Below are 20,093 nucleotides of genomic sequence, written 5' to 3'. Positions count from 1 at the left end.
TTCTGGGGAAAGCAAACAAAATTTCCCTAACGGTAACCGAACTTATCTCATCATACATTAAACGGAACGCATACGGCCGCGCGTCGCGTTAGCCCCAATAAAGATTGAAGTTTAAAAATAAATACCATATATTAAGAAAATTACTTACAATTTAAAAGTCCAAAAGACTTTGTAGCGCTTCGAACAATCAAGAGCGTGGATTATTTCCTTGATAAGGTGTGTTTCCCGGGTTTTGTCCACAACTAGCTTAATCATAGATGTGGTGTTTCCTATAAAACGCATTCCCACTCGCATATTTAGTTCGTTGACCGTGATTTGGCCGATGTTTTGTCGCATCAACGGCCTGCGGGATTGTAGCACGTGCCTACAACCCGTTAAATTACCACAATTTCAACTCTCACGATTCAAATTCAGTATTCGAACTCTATGAAAAACTATAAGTGGCTTTTAGGTGTATAAGCTTTGTAAATTACGCGTTTACGTGACTCAGTGCTTATAGTTTGCTTGTGTGTGTTTCAAAACGTTCGTTCGCAAACTCTGACATTTTTGACGCCATAATTTTTGTGGATTGCTGTGAAGAGTGTGAAAAACTTTTCCTGTATTATTATGCACCGTATTACCGCGGTCACGACCCAGCCTTCTGTTATTATAAAGCCGCTACAACGATTTCAAAGTTCCTCAAAATAATTGCGTTTCCTAAGCACGACTGCCAGCCATTGACCTTTCATTCATACTTGCGTACATTATCTCTATCTGTTTTTATGGAGCTCATTTCTAAATTAAGTATTAAGTAATTTGAACTCGCACATTTTGCCTCGTTGCAGAACCATTTAATTTTTGCTTTTCATTTGTTAGCAGCGCTTTAGCTCTTATGAAATTAACGTCAAAGTTTTTTTTCTCGACGTAAAGTGTATATTGATTGACATACATTTATGCTTGGACAGTTGCTTTAATTTCAATTAAGGTGAGATGAGGCTAAGAACTTGATCAGAATTCGGATGTAACGGGCACCCGGGCTGCGCCGGCACAGTACCGTAACCTCGGACCAGTTAACGCGCCCGCCGCACTAATGTGACAACTAGTCATAATATTAAATCACTCGTTATCAGTCTACTTACCTACCATTAATACATCGTGCAATCTCGCCTTAATAAAAAGCTCATTATAAACAAACATTATCTGCAGGGCTTAAATAAGTAGATACAGGCAGTATTTATGTTTAATAACCACTTATTAAGTAGATACTTCATAAAGCTATCAGTGCTGACCCACATAAATATTATTTGCACCACTTCAAGCCATGCACTATGTTTACATTCTACGCTGGCGGCATGATACAATTTAAACAAAACAACTATCATTACATATTTAATACATGCATAATACGTAGAAGGCAAATTAGGTGTAGCAGGTGCATGTTTTAAAAATTAGTAACTCAGCATCTACATAGCCTTAATATTTTATAATATTTGAACAGGTGCGGACGTCGGCCGTAGTGAAATCATTTTCATAGCTTTGCTTCAAAATCGGACAATAAACATGTGACATAATTAGTGTTAAGCAATTTGTATAGCCGTGTGAACGCGTGATGAGGACAATAGTTTCTACTGGATATACGGTGTAGTGATGGTGCTTGGCAATGCCGGATTGGCGATACAACGTGCTCTCGACGAGCGAGGCGTACATCAACGCGGAGGGGCTGCCGGGCGACCCGCTGGCCGCCAGCTACCCTCGCCGCGCGGACCGCTCGCGCCCGCACCACACCTGCCCCTACACCACCATCTTCCTCGGGGCTAGATCTCAACAAACTCCATACAGACTACCCGCTCTACAGAATGATGCGACAGATCCTTACGCTGATGCTTACTCCGTTGATCGCTCATCAAATCTCACAGACACTTCTAGCTTCGCACGCTACGAGGACTGTCGCCCTCAAATTGAAGACAGTCTGCCAGATGAAAACTTTGCCAGCGACAAAATTAGTGACAACGTCACCTTACAAGTTCAAAAAGTGCCATACACATCTAGTGTGTTCTACATCTCTACTAAAACGGATAATTTGAATAAAGAAGTCGTGCCAAACAATCTATATCTTGTTGAAGGATCTGATTCAGATGCGCTGTCTTCGTGCACCTGCGACAGTTTTGAACGTTGTGAATTCGACTGCCGAGACTTCGAGCCATTCTCTGACACCTGTTGCTGTGACCCACTTAGTGACGGCGTGTGCAGTCGTAGTCCTAAAAATGTTGATTCACCAGAACATTTTTGTGAGAAAGTGGTGGAGGAAGATGGTATCTCAGCGCGGAGTGATATGGATGGTTTGGATTTAGCTCTATTCGAGCCAGCTCAAACTGAATCCAACGAGCGCGAAGGTGATACTGCGGAGCACAACCAAACGACTGCCGGTGCATTATGTGGAATCCTTTATGCGATACCAGACAGCAGTGGTGGTAAGTAATAGTTAATGAATTTTAAAGCAGTTAAGAGCAGGCATCCCGGAATAGACGCAAGATAACGTTCAATTACAGTGATTAGGAGCACAGTGAACCGCGCTGCGGGCTGCCCGCTGCCGGCCCCGTGTGGTCTGAGCCAATCGGACTCGTATCCGATACGACCAACGGTGTGCGGGAGATTACTGTCGCATCAATCACCAACAGTCATTGTCATCCCCGTAATAACAACAAAGCTATTGGCACGCTTCTAGCATGACTTGGATTTTGCTGATCTCGCTTCCCTAACATAAGCCGGTTAAAGTATAGCGAGGGCAATGACCTACGCGTAAAGTTAATTTTAATTTTGTTCCACTATTACTTTATCTAACAACACTGGTATCGAATTTCTATTACCGACCTAACCGTCTACGTGAGTTAGTGAGTCACGGTGAAAAATTGCCTACAGAGCTTGTTATTAAAACAACTGCCTTTGCCGTCACTTCCAAATGCAGGCTATTTCATTCGAATGCGTCACGGACGGCAGGCAAAGTCGAAGCTTTTATATTAGTATGGCAGCGCCACAAATTGCGTACCGTTACCATCTCGTAAGTTTCTAATTACCAACAGAGATAGAGGGCGATAGTGGTCTAACATGCAAATTCTAGTATACATACGAGTACGTACATACGTATAACGAGACGGAACAAACGCCTCGAATGTTTGCATTTACAGATCAGTTTCTCAGTTAATAAAAATAACTATGTTAACGGTCGTAAAGTAAGATATGGTGGTATTTTTCTATGCACACAAGTGTGCGGAGAGTGTAACTTAGCTTGTCTTATTATTATTTCCGTGTGAACGAATTTTATCTTATGATGCCAGACGCCATTTAAACAGCACTCTGCCATTAAAACTACATTATTGTATAGCTTTTATTTTATTGCGGAATACAGAAGTACAGTTGCTATGAATAAATGTCAGCCGCTGTTGTGGATTTTGCTAAAAGCTGGAGTAACGGTTGATAAGAATGTGTTTTGAATACTGCATAGGCTTATTGTGCAGTTACGAGTACCCTGCCTGCCATAAATTTACCTAAGTCATAAGGTTAAATAAATACCTCTGAGTATGGTGGCACCACGACTCTACTATTTACTAGCAAAGCAGAGGCGACACCCAAGAGGGCACACCCTTTATTGAAGTTTATTGTCTGTCAAGCTAATAGCGTCATAATGGTACAAAATATTGCTTTCTATGTACGTTAAGCTATACCAACTTAGAATCCATTAACGAAATTTGATAAGGGGCGTTTGCCACTTGGTAATAAATTCGTGAGTCAGGATTTTCTTACTGCAGCTTTTTGTAAATCAATTTAGACGTGTTCACTACAACAACGCTGATGGTAGGTTCGTATTTTGGATAAGAATTAAAACTCAACAAGTAACGTTTAGTACCCAACTGTAAGAGTCGATTTCAATTTAGCAGGATTTAAAGGTTACCTCCTAAAGTTTGTATCTTTTGTGTTGCGTTCGGGACCACAGCCAGTTGAACCGATTGTATACGAGCCAATTCGTGACAAACCCCTGCTTTCCTTTTATGAATGTTGCAAACTTGTCGGACTCCTGGCTCATTGTTGAAAAAAGAGTTACGAGATGCCACAGTCGCAAGCAGCCCATATAAACTTATACTTTACACGCTGCTCGAGAAAGTTACAGGGTCAATGCGTTGTATAATTTACGATGTTTTGTATTGGTCCAATTTTACATGGGAACAGGATAACAGTCCAAGTCAAGGTATTCTATTTTTATTTGCAAAGTGCATAGAGTAATCATTCAGTTTGTTAAGAAATCAATAAACTGAGGCTAGTTTATTGATTTCTTGACAAACTTCTTTCTTTAAAATCAGAAGATTCAAAGAGCAACGGACGTTTCATTATCTGCCTACATTAAACATTCAATCGTTAACGTTATCTATAATCTGATCGATTACTGATACTTCTTGTGCAGGAATGTTGAAACTCCTGTCCATCGAGCTAATCACAGATCGTGTCACTCACCATTAACCAGTCCACTTTTCCTTGGCCATCCGACGTTAATTTCCATGATATTTTCTTACTTTCATGCAGGATGTGGCTTATTTGCAGCATGTTAGAGCCCTCGGACGTGATATTATGATGATGTGGCCACTATTTATAGCGGTTTTCGCCATAAGAAGTCCGCAGATTTAGCGATCCCTGACAGTGAACGAATGTGGTGCTGAATATAACTTGTATTGCTAGACGTGGCGTTGATCTTTAGGCTAGTTTACATTTAGATCTCGGTTTAAAATGAGCAGTAAAGCTAAATCTGTGAAACAAATAACGTTTACAGTTAGTATGATCATTATCAGAATCTTTAACCTAGACAATATCGCTCACGTCCAAGGTAGAGCAATAATACTTCAAAATATACAAAGAGTTATACATCTGTTAGTCTGTCTCCTATTTAAGATAACTTGGTACTAACAACTACTCAGTCATGTCAAAAGGTCAGACAGAGAATCGTGCTTATTTTTCACTCCCTAATATGGTTAACGATTTGATGTTAAACGTGCATTCGTATTACATGGTATTGGGAACATAATAATGTATAATAAGAACTACATAGACTTTTTAAAATAGGTACAGTTAATTGAGTAACCACCGTTGTCGACATTTAAGTTTTGACAGATTGTTAAGCTTTACAGTTAGCATTAGATACCTAATCATATAGCTGATAGAATAAGATATAAAAACATTTTTCTAGTTACTGATACCGGTCCGAGCCGGTCTGCGGACATAGAGTGCAGGGATATTCTCAATTAAAACCATAAAAATATTCAATCTCAAAATGTAAATTCAGCTTAGTATGTAACCTCGTTCGCCCTTTTGCGTTTCTTGCAAACTGTGTGTAATGTTGTTAGACCTGATCAGGATAGAACTGGAATACCGGGCGCATCTTCCGCGTCCAGTCGTGTGATGCAACCGCCTGCTTATACTTTCAATGAGGCTGTCTTCCTGCGCCTTCGCAGCCGCCACACGTTGCGTGAGTTAGCGCGGCCGACTGCGCGGGTGATGTATGAGAAATGCCCGCAAATTATCAACGTGGTGCTGATTGGCCGTTGCCGGTTGGACTAGTCTAAAGCTCAGGTCTTAACGCACAAATACTATGTAATGTAACTCTTTGCTGTTTTCTGCTGCCAAATTAAGCTCAAGAAGGAATAGCGTCGATTATAAAATCACCCATTAGTAAGTAAATTCATGAGGATTTTCCCGGTAAAGCATAAGGAAATTGATTAGGATTTTCGATAAATAGGATAATTTAATGTTTAACTTTTAGTTAAGAAATTCTTATTAAAATTTAAAGGCACATTCATGGAGCTTAAAGCTCATATTCATAAACATTTAAGTACAATTTCAAATTAACGTAAGTAACTACCTAATTATAAAATATCCGGTGTTCCAGCTGATTATGTTGTATCATGGCCTTCTTCAAACATGTAATGGATTAAAGAACATGTGTAATTAGTTGCATGGATATTTATATCGGAAATTGTGTAATTAAACGATTACGTATTCGTTTCAATATTCGAAATGCAAATATGCTGTCAATATGCACACGATTGCCTCTTGAAATGTTGGTCAAAATGTTAATGATCTGAAATATGCTAAGTTGTTTTACAGTTAACACTCGTTAGACGAAACGGACAAGAAACTGATTGTAAAATTGAAAAGCTGGTCTCAAAAATGAGTTTTGCAATCATTTTATAGTTTGATTATAGCTTTAAACAAACTCGACGTTAAAACCATAATCTCTTGATTGGTTATCTTCAATTAAATCTATAGGCTTAATGGGCTGAGTGGAAATATTAATTCTTGCCTAGAAGTACTTTCTAAATAATAAAAAAACAAGCACAGCGGTACTGAACAATTCGTGAACGTCAGAATGGCGGGTGTATGGTCACAGAAATGATTAATATAAATATGAATTTTTAATACCTGAGGTGTACCTTTATGTACCTTTAGTTATTAATTTTGTACTTCCCTAAAACGGGAACAATTTAAATTACAAAATGAGCCGCCAACCTGATATCAGGTTGGCGGGTGTATGCTGAAATTGGACGAAACAGGTAAGTTATGGTTTTCTTATATTTACCATTATTTAGTACCTCGAATGTACCTCACAAATATATTATTATAAACCAAATGCGACGAATAATTAACGAGAAAATCGATACGAAAAATTTGATGTCCACTATTTTTTTGATGACCACCATTTCTTTTAACAAGTTAAAAAGTTGATACTGACACAGATAATACATACCGTAGTATTTTTAAGTGTGTTTTTTATGGCACGCACAATAATTGAGCATTTTCCAATGCCATTAATTTGCTAAAATCTAAAAGTATTGATTGATAGTAGAGCCAAGTGCTCTGCTGTACCTATAGGTCTACCAGAATCTCATGGCAAACAAAAATATTGGAAAAGTGTGGCTTTCATAAGGAAATTGTATAGGGCTGTATTGTCACCTGTCAAAACAAATTATAGATGACCCACGTTGAACTGTCCCACCAAACTTAATGACAGGGGGGCGCTAAAATCGATCAATTAAATGGTTTCCAACATGGCAAAAATCGGAACCAGCGATCCAGTATTGACGGTGGCGCCTCATTGTCAATGTCATGGATAGGACAGTTCAGAATTTTGGAACTATACGAGATTTGTCAACCACTGCAAAAGTTTTGTGAATCTTCATGATTATTTGTTATTTTTGTGAAAATATCGAAAAAAACTCAAGCGAGTTATTAATAATAATAATAATAAATCGTTGGACAATTTCACACAGCGCCAGCTAGCCCCAAAGTAAGCAACTTAATGCTTGTGTTATGGGTGCTAGCTTAACGGATATACATACTTTTTTTTTTAGATACATACATATTATACATAGTAACACCCTGACCCGTCACAGAAATTAAAATTCATCATTTAAATTTCTGCCCGGCCGGGAATCGAACCCGGGACCTCTCGGCATAGTAGTCAATTCTGAACCACTACACCAAACGGCCGACTAAATTATTATGAGTTATGTTATCAATGTGTATTGTAAAATATGGCGTAATTTAAACTCAATCTTTGATTTTAAAGCACATTTAGTTTATTACCCGACTGCGTCAGAAATAGGGTTATGTTTATTTTTAAGTATTTTTCTTACTTAGTAGCTGCTTTATTGGGGTTTACAGGTGAATTTCACAAATTGGTGCAGAGGAATGGTGAAAATGTGAGAATGTAAAGAAAGTTGAAAAGATTTCATCAAGCAAAATCATTATTATTCATCAAGCAAGATTGAATAATAAAATTGAAATGCTGGAAGAGCGATTTATAATAAATACCTTATCTTGATCAGCTGTTGAAGAATTCAGGACAATAAATGGGTCAGCACTGGCCCTGTATGTATTGTCCTGAAGCAGTGGTAGGGTTAATACTGGGACGTGTAAAAGTGCTTTTTTAAAGTCTACTTACAGAAATAAATGAGTTTTACTGAGTTTTTACAGAGTTTTTTTAATAAGAAATAATAAATAAATAATATCCTTGGACATTTTACACTGCGCTTCTAGTCCCAAACTAAGCAAAGCTTGTACTATAGGTACTAGACAACGGATATAAACATACTTAAATACTTTTCTTTGTCATCATCATCATCATCATCATTATTTCAGCCATAGGACGCCCACTGCTGAACATAGGCCTCCCCCAATGCTTTCCATGTTGATCGATTGGTAGCGGCCTGCGTCCCTGCGCTTCCCTGCTACCTTTACGATGTCGTCGGTCCACCTTGTAGGTGAACGTCCCACGCTGCGTTTTCCGGTACGCGGCCTCCATTCCAGAACCTTTCTGCCCCATCGGCCGTCAGTTCTGCGTACTATGTGCCCTGCCCATTGCCACTTCAGCTTGCTAATCCGTCGGGCCTTGTCCTTTTCTTTGTAAATCATACATATTATACATAGAAATCACCCAGTCCAATACAAAGAAATATGTTTAGGCATACAAATGTTTGTACTGTGCGATAATCGAAACCGCAACCTCCGGAATAGTAGTCCGTTTCGAAACACTACACAAACGGCCGACTAAAATGCAAGTGGAGTTCTTAGAATCGTTTTCTAGTTTTTTTTATCCACAACGAGGAAGCTCTGAATGAAGTGATAAGTTATAAGTATGATACATAATAAAATTAGATTTTCTGTTTTTGTTTTTTTTTCGTCTTATTTCTTCTTGTTATTTTTTTTTTCTTTCATCTTCTCATGTTTTATTTCTTTTTATCCTTTTTTTTGTCTTATTCTTCATTCATTTATTCTTTCTTCGTATTTCATCTTCTTTTTATTATTTTTATTCTTCTTATCTTTCTTCTTATCATAAAGATATATATCAAGAAGAAGAAACAAGAAATAAATAAAAAAAACGAAGAAAAAAGAAAATAATAATATACAGAAGATAAAAAAGAAATAAGACAAAAAAAAACAAGAAATGAAGACGGAAGAAGATAATAATAATAATGAGAAGAACCATGGGAAAAATAATAAGAATAGAAGACGAGGGAGAAGAGACAATAAAATTAGAAGAAGAAGACGAAGACGTCACGAATAATAGTTCCAATAGGCTAAATGACAAAATTTCAATTATTTGTCCGTCAGACAGATATTAGAAAATATTAGACTCATATTTTTTATTTTCTTTCATAATTAAATAATAACAGTCCTACATCGAGTTGAAAAGGCGCGTTATGTCACGCTTGAGTAGATTTTTTTACTCAAAAGTGACGTCACGCGACATTTCAACTCAATATAATACTGTAATTATTAGATTATGAAAAATAAATGTTTCTAAAATATTTTTATTATCTGTCTGACGGACTAATTTAATTTTGATTTCATTACCAGTCAACAACCCTATTGTTGCCACGTTGGACAACCTTATGACATTTACAGCAGGGCGCTACCACAGAAAAAAAAAAGTACTACGGCGCTACTATCAATACTTTTTGATTTTAGCAAATTAATGGCATTGGAAAATGCACAATTATTGTGTGTGCCATAAAAACACACTTAAAAATACTACGGTATGTATTATATTATCTGTCAGTATCAACTTTTTAACTTGTTAAAAGAAATGGTGGTCATCAAAAAAATAGTGGACATCAAATTTTTCGTATCGATTTTCTCGTTAATTATTCGTCGCATTTGGTTTATAATAAATATTTGTGAGGTACATTTGAGGTACTAAATAATGGTAAATATAAGAAAACCATAACTTACCTGTTTCGTCCAATTTCAGCATACACCCGCCAACCTGATATCAGGTTGGCGGCTCATTTTGTAATTTAAATTGTTCCCGTTTTAGGGAAGTACAAAATTAATAACTAAAGGTACATAAAGGTACACCTCAGGTATTAAAAATTCATATTTATATTATTCATTTCTGTGACCATACACCCGCCATTCTGACGTTCACAACAATTCGGTTGGTTCGTAAACGTCATATATTGTTCTTGAGCTTTTCCAACTAATTATGAAATAAAATTGTAATGCCATTATTTCCATAAACCCGTTCAACCGATAAGATATTGTAAGTAATAAAAGTGGCATTTATGTAATGCAAAAAGAAAGTTAAAACCAATTTTTGGTGACATTAACAGTTTATAGGACCGGAAATTGTTGGTATTTAAGTAATTATTTTTTAAATATCAAAGTCGTAGCTTTTTAATGTAGGATATTTATTAAAAAGTAGACGGTTGAGGTGGACTAGATCTTAGTATAGCTTTCATCCAGCTAAAGGCTGGTTTGATCTTGGGACGTCGATCGTATAAAAGCGGGCAGGACAGTTACTCTTGTGGCAGTAATTTCGCGTAATAGCGGGCACTTTGTGTGAGAACCACGGAGACAATACGGACACGGAATTGAGTTTACGGTGTCTTAATTATATCATCTGCGGTCATAAACGGCACGAACTATGCGTCATTTGTGACATAATTTGAGATGTTACCTACAAATGATATGAACCCTAGCGCAGCATTTAAATGTGTAATTATTAAAGTTGTTGAATTTGAATGGAGGTACCTCAGACACAGTTTGCCCGTGTGATAGAGAATGATTGATTGTTGAGTTTTTAAGATTGTTATGCGTGGGAGGAAATCTGGCTTTATTAGTGGGTCTTTGCCAATACAATTGGTTGTATTCTGAAAGTCAGAATGGTGTTTCAGTCGAAGTGGAAGTCTTTAATTTCATTTATCTCGTTTAACTTTATGAATAATTCTTAGTACTTGTGTTTCAGATATAGGATTCCTAAACTTAGTTTGTAAAAGTTACATTAAAATGATAATAATCGTTAGCGTGAAAGACAATATAAAAACACGATTTTTAAAAACATATTACCTTCTTCAAAAAAATTCATGGCTGCTATTTTAAAGATCGCTTGCTTTACAACCGTAAAGCCTTCTTGAATATCAATTCGTATTACTAAATCCATTATATGCTCTTATCGTTTGTTATGATTACAGAGTCATGGACCTATTAATCGACGCTTCGTAATACGCATAAGAACGTGGTCACGGATACTATTTCCATTGTGTGCTTAAGCTTGATGACGAAATGTGATGTATGATCGAGAGTAATAAAACAATTTTTCATTTAGATGCAATCGTTTGGCCTTCGTTGATATGAGATGCGGAGTTGTGAAACGTATTTTCTTGTCAATGAACGACGTTACTCTGACGATGGACAAAGCTAGTTAATATATTGTATTGTTAAGTGGGTTTACCGCTAGAAGTGTCCACAGTCCGATGTCGGTTCCGCAGCGTGGTTCGCCTGTAGCCTAGTTACACTCTCTACATGCAGGTGTTGAGTTACGATACCTTTGTGATATTTATAGGTCGCTGGGAGTGACTTTTGTATGGTTATTTTCTTTCTATTTATTAAATGCGATATTCAAACACTGCAAAACAAGAACCTGCTTATGCTACGTGTTATTAATACAATACAATACAATACACAACGAAAAACATTCGTAGTCCATGAGTTAATTACCAAAGTTACTCATTATACCTACCACACTACCTTTCTGAGTCCTGACTGACTTTACATTGAATTTGAACTATGCTGACATGATATTGTTCTTTTTATGTACAGTTATTTGCTTTAATTATATCGTAAATTGTATATTACCAATACCTACCGATACAAACATGAAAAATAGTTTCTTAATCCAGATTTTTGATAGACATGGGGTAATAATAGAAAAACCGAATGCGGTTAAAGTCATAAGTTAATTACCACGATAGCAGTTTCGACAGCGATTGCACAGTGGAATTCGTTTCTAATTTGCATTTTCTTGCGTGCGTATATCACGCCCGAGCCTTTGGCAAATTGTTCACTTTATTTGAGAAGGCCTTTGAAGATAAAGCATTATCTGCCTCAGCTATCGTGGGAACCGAATGTAAGTGAGGTTTTTGTCGAAGTCAGTTTTGGTTTAAATTAAACGATGGCAGTTTATTATCCACGTCCTTATGAATTTATTGTTCAGACGAGATTTTTTGCTTTGAAGAATACTTTAAATATTTTAGTTATTTTGTGAAATAACTTCAATATTTTCCTTTTCAAGATTTAGTAGAATTTATTTGGTTATGAAATGTCTCGCCTTTTAGCGTTACTCAAATATGTTTTAAAAGTACTTAACTTATAAGTAGCACAGTGTAATAAAAATATTACTTGGTTACCATAAATACCAAGATTAAAATTATTACTTACCTTCTATAAATGTTAAAATAACCAAATAAGCTGTAAATCTAGGACTGCACTTTGCATATTTAATTTAGTGGTCCTTAAAGGAAGTGAGTGGTTATGTTCTTTAAGTACAGCTTCAGAGTAAATAAAATATTTGCGTATTACTACATCTTGGCCCGGGCATGTTCCGCCGGCTTAGTTCGAGTCAGCATTGCATTCTTGAGAGGACAAATAGTTTTAAAATGTCAGCGGGCAGCTGGGAGGGCACGCGACAAACACCTGTGCCATTGTATTACGTGGTCTAATTGCAGTTGCACTCTTAGCTTGCTGTTTAATTACTAAATTAGGCATTCATTATTTATAGGTAGCCTGTTGGGATGTTCAGATCTGTATTTTGAAGTGGTTCCAGAGAATTACAGTAATGTTTAGGCATTTTACACACATTTCTACAGCTAGCAGGTTAAGGGTTAAATTGGTCAAACTTTTTTTTGGCAAAAGGCATGTATTTGACCGCAGAAAATGCATATTCACTCTCGTCTTAAAAATCACAGTTTATTCGTGCAGTTTGTGGGACATTTAAAGTACTTAACCTAAAAAGGAGCCTCTTTCCATGCCAAAATATGTTTTGCTTGCCGGTAACCTAAGCCATCAGGTAGCCATGTATAAAAGAAGTATACTCGTATCTCAGCTCCCGCCTCAAGTTGCACCGAACCGGCAACACCTGTGGCACCCGCCCGACTGGTTCGCTTGACCACTCACTGCTGCTGACGTCACCGCATAATGAACCGACAGGTCGCTCGATATAATTAAAAGTCAAGGACGAAAATGCAATGACAACTTTGTTCATGAGGTCGCGAACTTTCTATGTTTTATCAGTTAAAATTAATTAGCATTTAATGTAGAGTTCGTATTTCGCAAACTAAAAGTTCACTGTAGCTTAGCATTGTAGAAATCCTTATGTGTTTTTGGTAAACTTGGTCATAGAAAGTCTCGTATAAGGGTTAAACAAATTTGCGCTGTAAAACAAACAATGTAAACTCCGTTTAAAACGTTGACATCATACCTACCATAATTCAACGTCCCGCAGATATCGATTTTGTTGGTTTCTTTTTTAGCGAGCTCTCTTTATACTTTTTGTCGTAGCCCCGATTTTATATTCAGTGTCGTTTTTTACACACCAACGACAAAAGCTTGTTGACACCTACACCACACAAACCTGTTACTAATACTCTTGTCAGATGTCTACATGATAATGAAATTCATAAATCATTATGAAAAAAGTCAGTTAAGGCAAACTTAACTGTGATCAAGTTATTAGCAAAGCAGCAGTCGTTTGTTCTTTACATGCAATTAACAATTAAATAAAATACACGGCAAAAGTTTTGTTCAGTAACAGCTTAGGTATTCACATACACAAGTTGGCAGTATTATTTCATTTAAGGCACGTCTCGGTGCCGTTGCGCCGCGTGCTCTGAATAAGCCTATTATTCATACCTTGGTTGCCCAATAAAGATCTAACTCATTCAAAGTTTAATCTGAATTGAATAAGTCGTGACTTGTCAAGAACTGCACTGCATTATATCGTCCGCATAATCGTAAGCGCAATTTATTCATACTGTGTATTCGTGTGCTTATAATTGATTTCTCTTGATATGGTCTCAGTGCTTAGCCATTCTCACGAAAGGGGTGACCTCTTTACGTGTTATTGATTTCTTTTGTTTACCAAAAGCTTTTTGGAGCTTTGTTCGTGTTTAAGGTTAATTTTAAAAAGATTAAGGGCCCGCTTTTAGTGGGCTCAACTCATAATTGGAAAGGTGTTCGTGTAGCTGGGTACCCACTTAATATGTGTCCAAAATTGTATTTGTACGGTACTTATCTTGTTGAAATCAACGTAATATACTAGGTAAGCTATCGTACCTACTCTGATTCTAAAAAATTCAAGGATTTGGTACCTACTTATCTATGAGCGTCTTCATTAGATGCATCCATACTTCTCAGAAAAGGTTCAGTCGAAGCGTTCATTTTGCATTTGCAAACGAATGTTTTCCTGTCAGTATATAGCACGTGTCTTGAAGATTTTATTCAAAGTTCATGCGAACTCAATCAGAAGGTTGTCGCGGAAAGGAAGCCTCGTGATTCATGGAAGCCCACATGGCGGCGCGCGCGCAAACAAATGCGTTTCCGGCGACGGCTCGAGAGCTCATCAATAGAGAAAGTTGACGAGCCTTCCATACAATGCAGCGAACAAGAGTTTCTTGCACATACATAATGGGTGTGATAGGAAAATTTTTCACCGAACTGATGTTTGTTTGATGCAGGAAGAGGCGTAAACACTGCCATGTATGCGTAAGCGGCGCGCGTGTGCAAAATAAAAACTTTTTGTGTGCAATATTATGGTCAGTGAAAACGGCTTGGCTTTCTCACATTCAGACGTGTACGATAGAACAAGTAATATCTGGAGTGGAGGTAGCATAAACCTTTATTTAAGTCGGTTATGCCACATGATTTGTAAAAATTATTACTGGCAGGTTGACATTGCAAGCTGGCTGATGGTGCTACGCACGACTGAAGATAAAGAATATACCCAAGTTGCGAATGGCTTCTTTACAAACACTAGTTGAATTCCGTCAGGCCAAAGCTGAAAAAACAAGCTAGCCACAAATAGAGGCATAGGTAATCAAATGTGAGGTCGCGCAGCTTCCGCTGCGTAACAATAGACCTGCATTATCTAATGCATCTGTTACATGCGCGGTGGTGGGAACTGTATTACTTTGCCTGTACTCGCGCATCATTATTGATTCATTGTTTTAATCTTTCTGGGTAATAAGAGCGTCTTAACTGAATACATTACGTTTACTTTCACACGTATGTTTTTATCTCAGGACTTGATACGTTGGTTTGAAAACAGTGTTAGGTATATCCGTTACAAAACAGTTTTGTAATATTTACGCCAGTTAAAAGTATGCACGTAGAAACGGTATGTGAACGTTGCCGTCAAGATTTGTTTCCGTTCTTATTTTTTAGACTTCGTGTGTGTCGTGTGGTAATCGACTATCAGTGTACAGTTGTGTATGCTCTAAGTATTAATTACACTTGTAGGTATACATATACCTACAGTAATTAAAAACTGTGTAAGTATGATATTTTAAAAACTATTAATTAGGTACACAGCTACAACGGAGCCGTGCTGTAGACTTGACATGTACACTGTCGTCGTAATTAGAGAAAAAAACAGAGAAGGTCGATTTAGCTGAAAATAGGAAATCATCTCTACTTTTCACAATTACAAAACTATTGAATTTTTAATCAATATTTTGAGATTGTAGATTTCCTCATCAATGAAAATCAACCGTAAGATCTGATCTCATTGTCAGCCTTCCCTCATTTGTTAACAAGGAGTGACGTGTGTCAGTTTAACTAATAACAGTGTTTTAACAATTAATTAGTCATCTGCACGATAACTGTAATTGAAATTAATGGTACCTACACTCGACATCAAACAAATCGCACCTCCCGCGACAAGCACTTTCAAACGTATGCATCCCCACTTCCCAACAATATTGGCACCATTTAAAAGCCTAGTTCTAAACTACATTTCAATCAAGGAAAGGTTTTTATCCCAAAAATGTGTCTGTAGAAGGACCCAGACAGTCACATCTTCAAAAAATAGGTAGTTACGCTTGAACCAACTTTTAGGGCTATAAAACTGTTAAGTTGGGATTAATCGTTATCCATCTGTTAAAGAGGACACGTGAGATCATTATTTGGTTTTATAACCACAAAAATTGGTCTAATTGATCCCAGAGGTGAGCCCAAAGTGAGGTCTGTTTTCAAGTCACATTTATGGTATATGTTAATCATTTATTTAGAAATTAAATGTGTTTTTCTTTAAGGATATTTATTGGGCTTTCAAATAACACCAATATTGTTGGGGCACCATGATTGTGTCAGAAGAAGATCTTTAAAGTTCGCGTCGCAGAAGGAGCGGTTTATTTGATGTTGAGTGTAGTTATAACACTTGTTAATTTATTAAACGTCTGGAACTCGTGCTTTCTCCTTGTCGTCGCCATTCGCAGGACTCGTTGCGCGGGATCTGCGCCCACGCATCTCGGAAATTGTTGCTTCAATGTTGATTCTCTGTGGTTGGATTACAAAATAAATAGACACAGAACATCTGCTCAGTACAAAATACAGCTTGTATTTGTACTTAGATGGTCGGCCGTAGGCATGAACATGATTGTTTACTTTTACTAAAACATAGTGGCTTAAAAAAATATTTTCTGTCGTCGGGACCCAAGCAGAATAAGTAACAATAGAGCTCGCGAAATTGATAAACACTGCAAACTATATTTTTCAATGTATTTGTGGAGGAAAATATGCACAACATGTTCGTAGTCAATTTATTTTGGAAGAAAGGAGTTGAAATAAAAAATCCTATGAAAAATTTACACGCACCATTATCGTGCAGGTAGAGCATTCATTGGTATGAAGAGGCGGTTTTAATGTTGCTAGCAAAAGTTGTTCTTACTCATCTAGACATCCCATTCAATAGTAGTATCGAACATGTTTACATCAACAATTTGTATAGTAGGTGTGTTTAGGTATGTTCTTGTTCCGTTTAGATTCAATAGAGAGATTTCATATAATCTTTTATGGTAATAGAATCACTTGTCTATCTTAACAGCGGATGTTTATTCAATAAAGAAATAAATGCTTTTAAGAATGAACATCGGTTAAGTGGTATATTTGTATTCACGGCACGGACGCACGGCGCGACGGGAGCACGCATACGAGACACTCAAACCATTTCGGTTGGAGCTTGAGAGACTTTGAAATTGGGGCCTTGGTGGTGACACGACTTCTAAGATATTAGCTAAAATGTGTGCATGCCAAACGTAAAGAATTTCTACGCAAGGAAACAAAAAACTGTCGACAAAATTTTACATGGTGTAACCTTGTTCAGATCAGGGGGGAAGGAAAGTAAGAAATCAACTATGGTATGAAGCGCCAATATGTAATATTTTACCAATCAATAATGTATGACAGGGCCATGATTTTATGAAGAAACAATGAATTGCGACCGCCTACGCTAATAGCTAATGTGAAAGGGCTACGGCAACAGAAGTGTCTCTACCTACTCATTGTGGATTGTCATCTGTCAAAACGTCTCATTTTTCCCACCCAGTGATTGTAAGATGATCGCCCACGCTCTAATCTGTACGACGGGAAGCTTACATTGCCTCAATACTCGTGTGATATAGTCGTAAGAGAAAATTACCTCAACTAACTAAAGTGTTTGTCAGCGATTTTAATACCCTTGCCAACAAAACATCAAAGGCATGCATCAAAATAAGCAATGAAGGCCCATTACACGACCATTCTTCGGTTCGTTAGTCCACATAATTTGTTTAAAAATAATCTAAGTAGGTACTTACTCGTGTTTTTATAATGTAAAGAGCAATCTGCATACATTTATTTGGTGTGTAAGAAGGTTTTTCTCTCTCTTTTAGCCGTATCTAGGTAGGTATGTCAATTAAAGTCAAATGCAGGTCAATATCAGCTCTATTAAAGTCTTAAAAAAACAATGGTTATTAAATCTCATGTAACTTAAATAGGTATAAAATTCTCACGGGTAAATGAAGCATACTAATGACTAGACCACAAATGGTTTAAGCTTCCCCACGTTAAGATATGCGGCGTAATTAAAAACAACTTGCATGTAATTTCGTATGATAAAATGTACAATTAAACTCATGGTTTGCATTCTATGAGGTCTAACCCTACAGGGCGCGGGCGAGCGGTCAGCAAGTGACCTTTAGCAAGCAAGCATGACGCATTGATCCTTTTTCTGTCTAATTACCTCAAAGGTTGCAGTTTTAAAATGCCATTCTTGTAAGCACTTTATTTACGCTGGAAGTGGAAAACTCACTCGCTCGTATAATTATTATGTTAACAGATTGGCTCTACATAAACTCATAAATTGAGTTGTAACAAATTATGTGTATGTTGCCGCAAAATAGGTGAGAATACATGAGCTTTGTTGGTCTTTCGTGTTCATTATAAATCATTTAATTAATGACTTGCTGAATTAGAACCGAGCAAAAACACCTACTTAGAATGTAGGCGAAACTGTAAAGCTGATAATATGCTCATTAGTTATGTTTACAAGCCTTATTCCCATCGAAGAACTCTGTATCTAGTTTGTAAGAATTTATGATAAAAACACGTAGTATGATAAAAAAGTAGTATTTCCAATGAAATTGGGGAAATATTGAAACGTCTATGTTTTAAACACTTAGGCTGGGTTGCACCATCTTACTTTACGTTTTTGAGTTTGACAGATTTTTGCCGTTTGTTAAACTTAGATGGTGCAACCCAGCCTTAGAATGTTATACAGTCCTATCAACTTAAGCTGAGAATTGCATTTGTGTGAGTGATCGCCAAAAGTACCGTTAGTAAAACACATACAAATAAAATTAATGTTTTATTAAAAGGAAGTCTATAAAACACTTGCTACCAATTGGGCCGATGTAACGACACTTGACACATCCTTTTAAATTAATAAATAAATAAAAACAGGTCCTCGCTCAGCATATGCCAAGGCACGAAGTACCTCGACGCTGATATTCTGCGAGCACCGTTTATAGAGAGGGCGTCCAGCCAGCCTTACAAAATACAACAAAAAGACAAACTTTATAAAATTACAAAATAAAAACAGACTAAAAACTTTTCGTTCACACCTTTAAAATACGTATTCAATTTGCATAAAATTTCTTTCACTTGGCTGCTTAATGGATTTCGTACAGGAAATTCACTTACAGTAGGAGCCATTTCACTAATATTTGGAACACAATTACATAAAATTACACGTATCTGCTACCAGTACCGGGGGTGAAGTGAAGTATGTGAGCGGCAAGGAAGCGGTGCGTGGCGGACGCGCCGCGCTTTAGGCCGCTTGCTATAAATAAACCGGTTTAAACCATGCGCGGGACGCGCGCCGCGCTTCAAGCCGATTGCCACTCTACACTATCGGTGTGCACTCACACAAATGCAATGAGGATCAGTACTGTTGTAGAAAATTCAATAAAACTAGTATCTACGTTAATCTTTAAGACATAAGAAAGATATATCTTTTTGAATTATCCAAATCGGACCATTACTTACGAAGATATTAAGTAATAAACATAGGCCGTTTTTGCCGCTAAAAGTCAACGTACGCAGGGCCGCGTGACGTCACTATATCCGAATCGAGCGCAGCCGGCGTACTATTGGGATGGAAAATATTTTTTCCAGCTAAACTATCAGTTTTAGAAAAAAACTTTTAATAACATTTATTCATCAAAATAAAGTAACCTATCGACCAGTAATTTTTAAAAATAAAAATTGTGAAAAATGAGTATCGCTATGTCCAAAAACCACATTTTCATAGGATTCGATGCAATGCGGAGACGCGGTTGGGGTGAGTCTGAGTGTAACTTAATGATTGTTTGTATTGAACATAATAATACATAATATGATGCTAATAATACCCAGTTTCTGGCCTGGGGGGGAGAGGGGGGGGGATTAGTCATACCCAGCTTATAGTCTGGGGGGAGGGGCAAGCCTTAAACAGCTTCTGGCCTTGGTGGGAGGGGGGGAGAGGCAAGTCATACCCAGTTTCTGGCCTGGGGGGGGGGGTAAGTCATACCCAGCTTATGCTTATGAGCTGGGGGGAGGGGCTAGCCTTACCCAGATTCTGGCCTGGGGGGGGGGGTCAAGTCATACCCAGTTTCTGGCATGGGGGGGGTGTATGAGGGGCAAGTCTTACCCAGCTTCTGGCCTGGGGGGAGGGGGAGGGGTCAATTCATACCCAGTTTCTGGCATTTCTGGCATGG

At 37.5% G+C, this 20,093-nt stretch overlaps 1 protein-coding gene across 1 annotated transcript in view; it reads left to right on the top strand.

The window, feature by feature from the left end:
- The window catches only part of LOC135080602 (ras GTPase-activating protein raskol), a 149,100-nt gene that overhangs the window by 1,423 nt on the left and 127,584 nt on the right, over positions 1-20,093 (top strand). Inside the window, exon 2 of the mRNA XM_063975279.1 lies at positions 1,478-2,450. Coding sequence (XP_063831349.1) covers positions 1,640-2,450 — 811 coding nt within the window. The 5' untranslated portion in view covers positions 1,478-1,639. The remainder of the gene's footprint in view (positions 1-1,477; positions 2,451-20,093) is intronic.

This window comes from Ostrinia nubilalis, chromosome 2, assembly GCF_963855985.1.
Source record: "Ostrinia nubilalis chromosome 2, ilOstNubi1.1, whole genome shotgun sequence".
Lineage (NCBI taxonomy): Eukaryota > Metazoa > Arthropoda > Insecta > Lepidoptera > Crambidae > Ostrinia > Ostrinia nubilalis.
The sequence above is the reverse complement of the archived record's forward strand: the minus strand, read 5'-3'. Positions and strand labels throughout refer to the sequence as shown.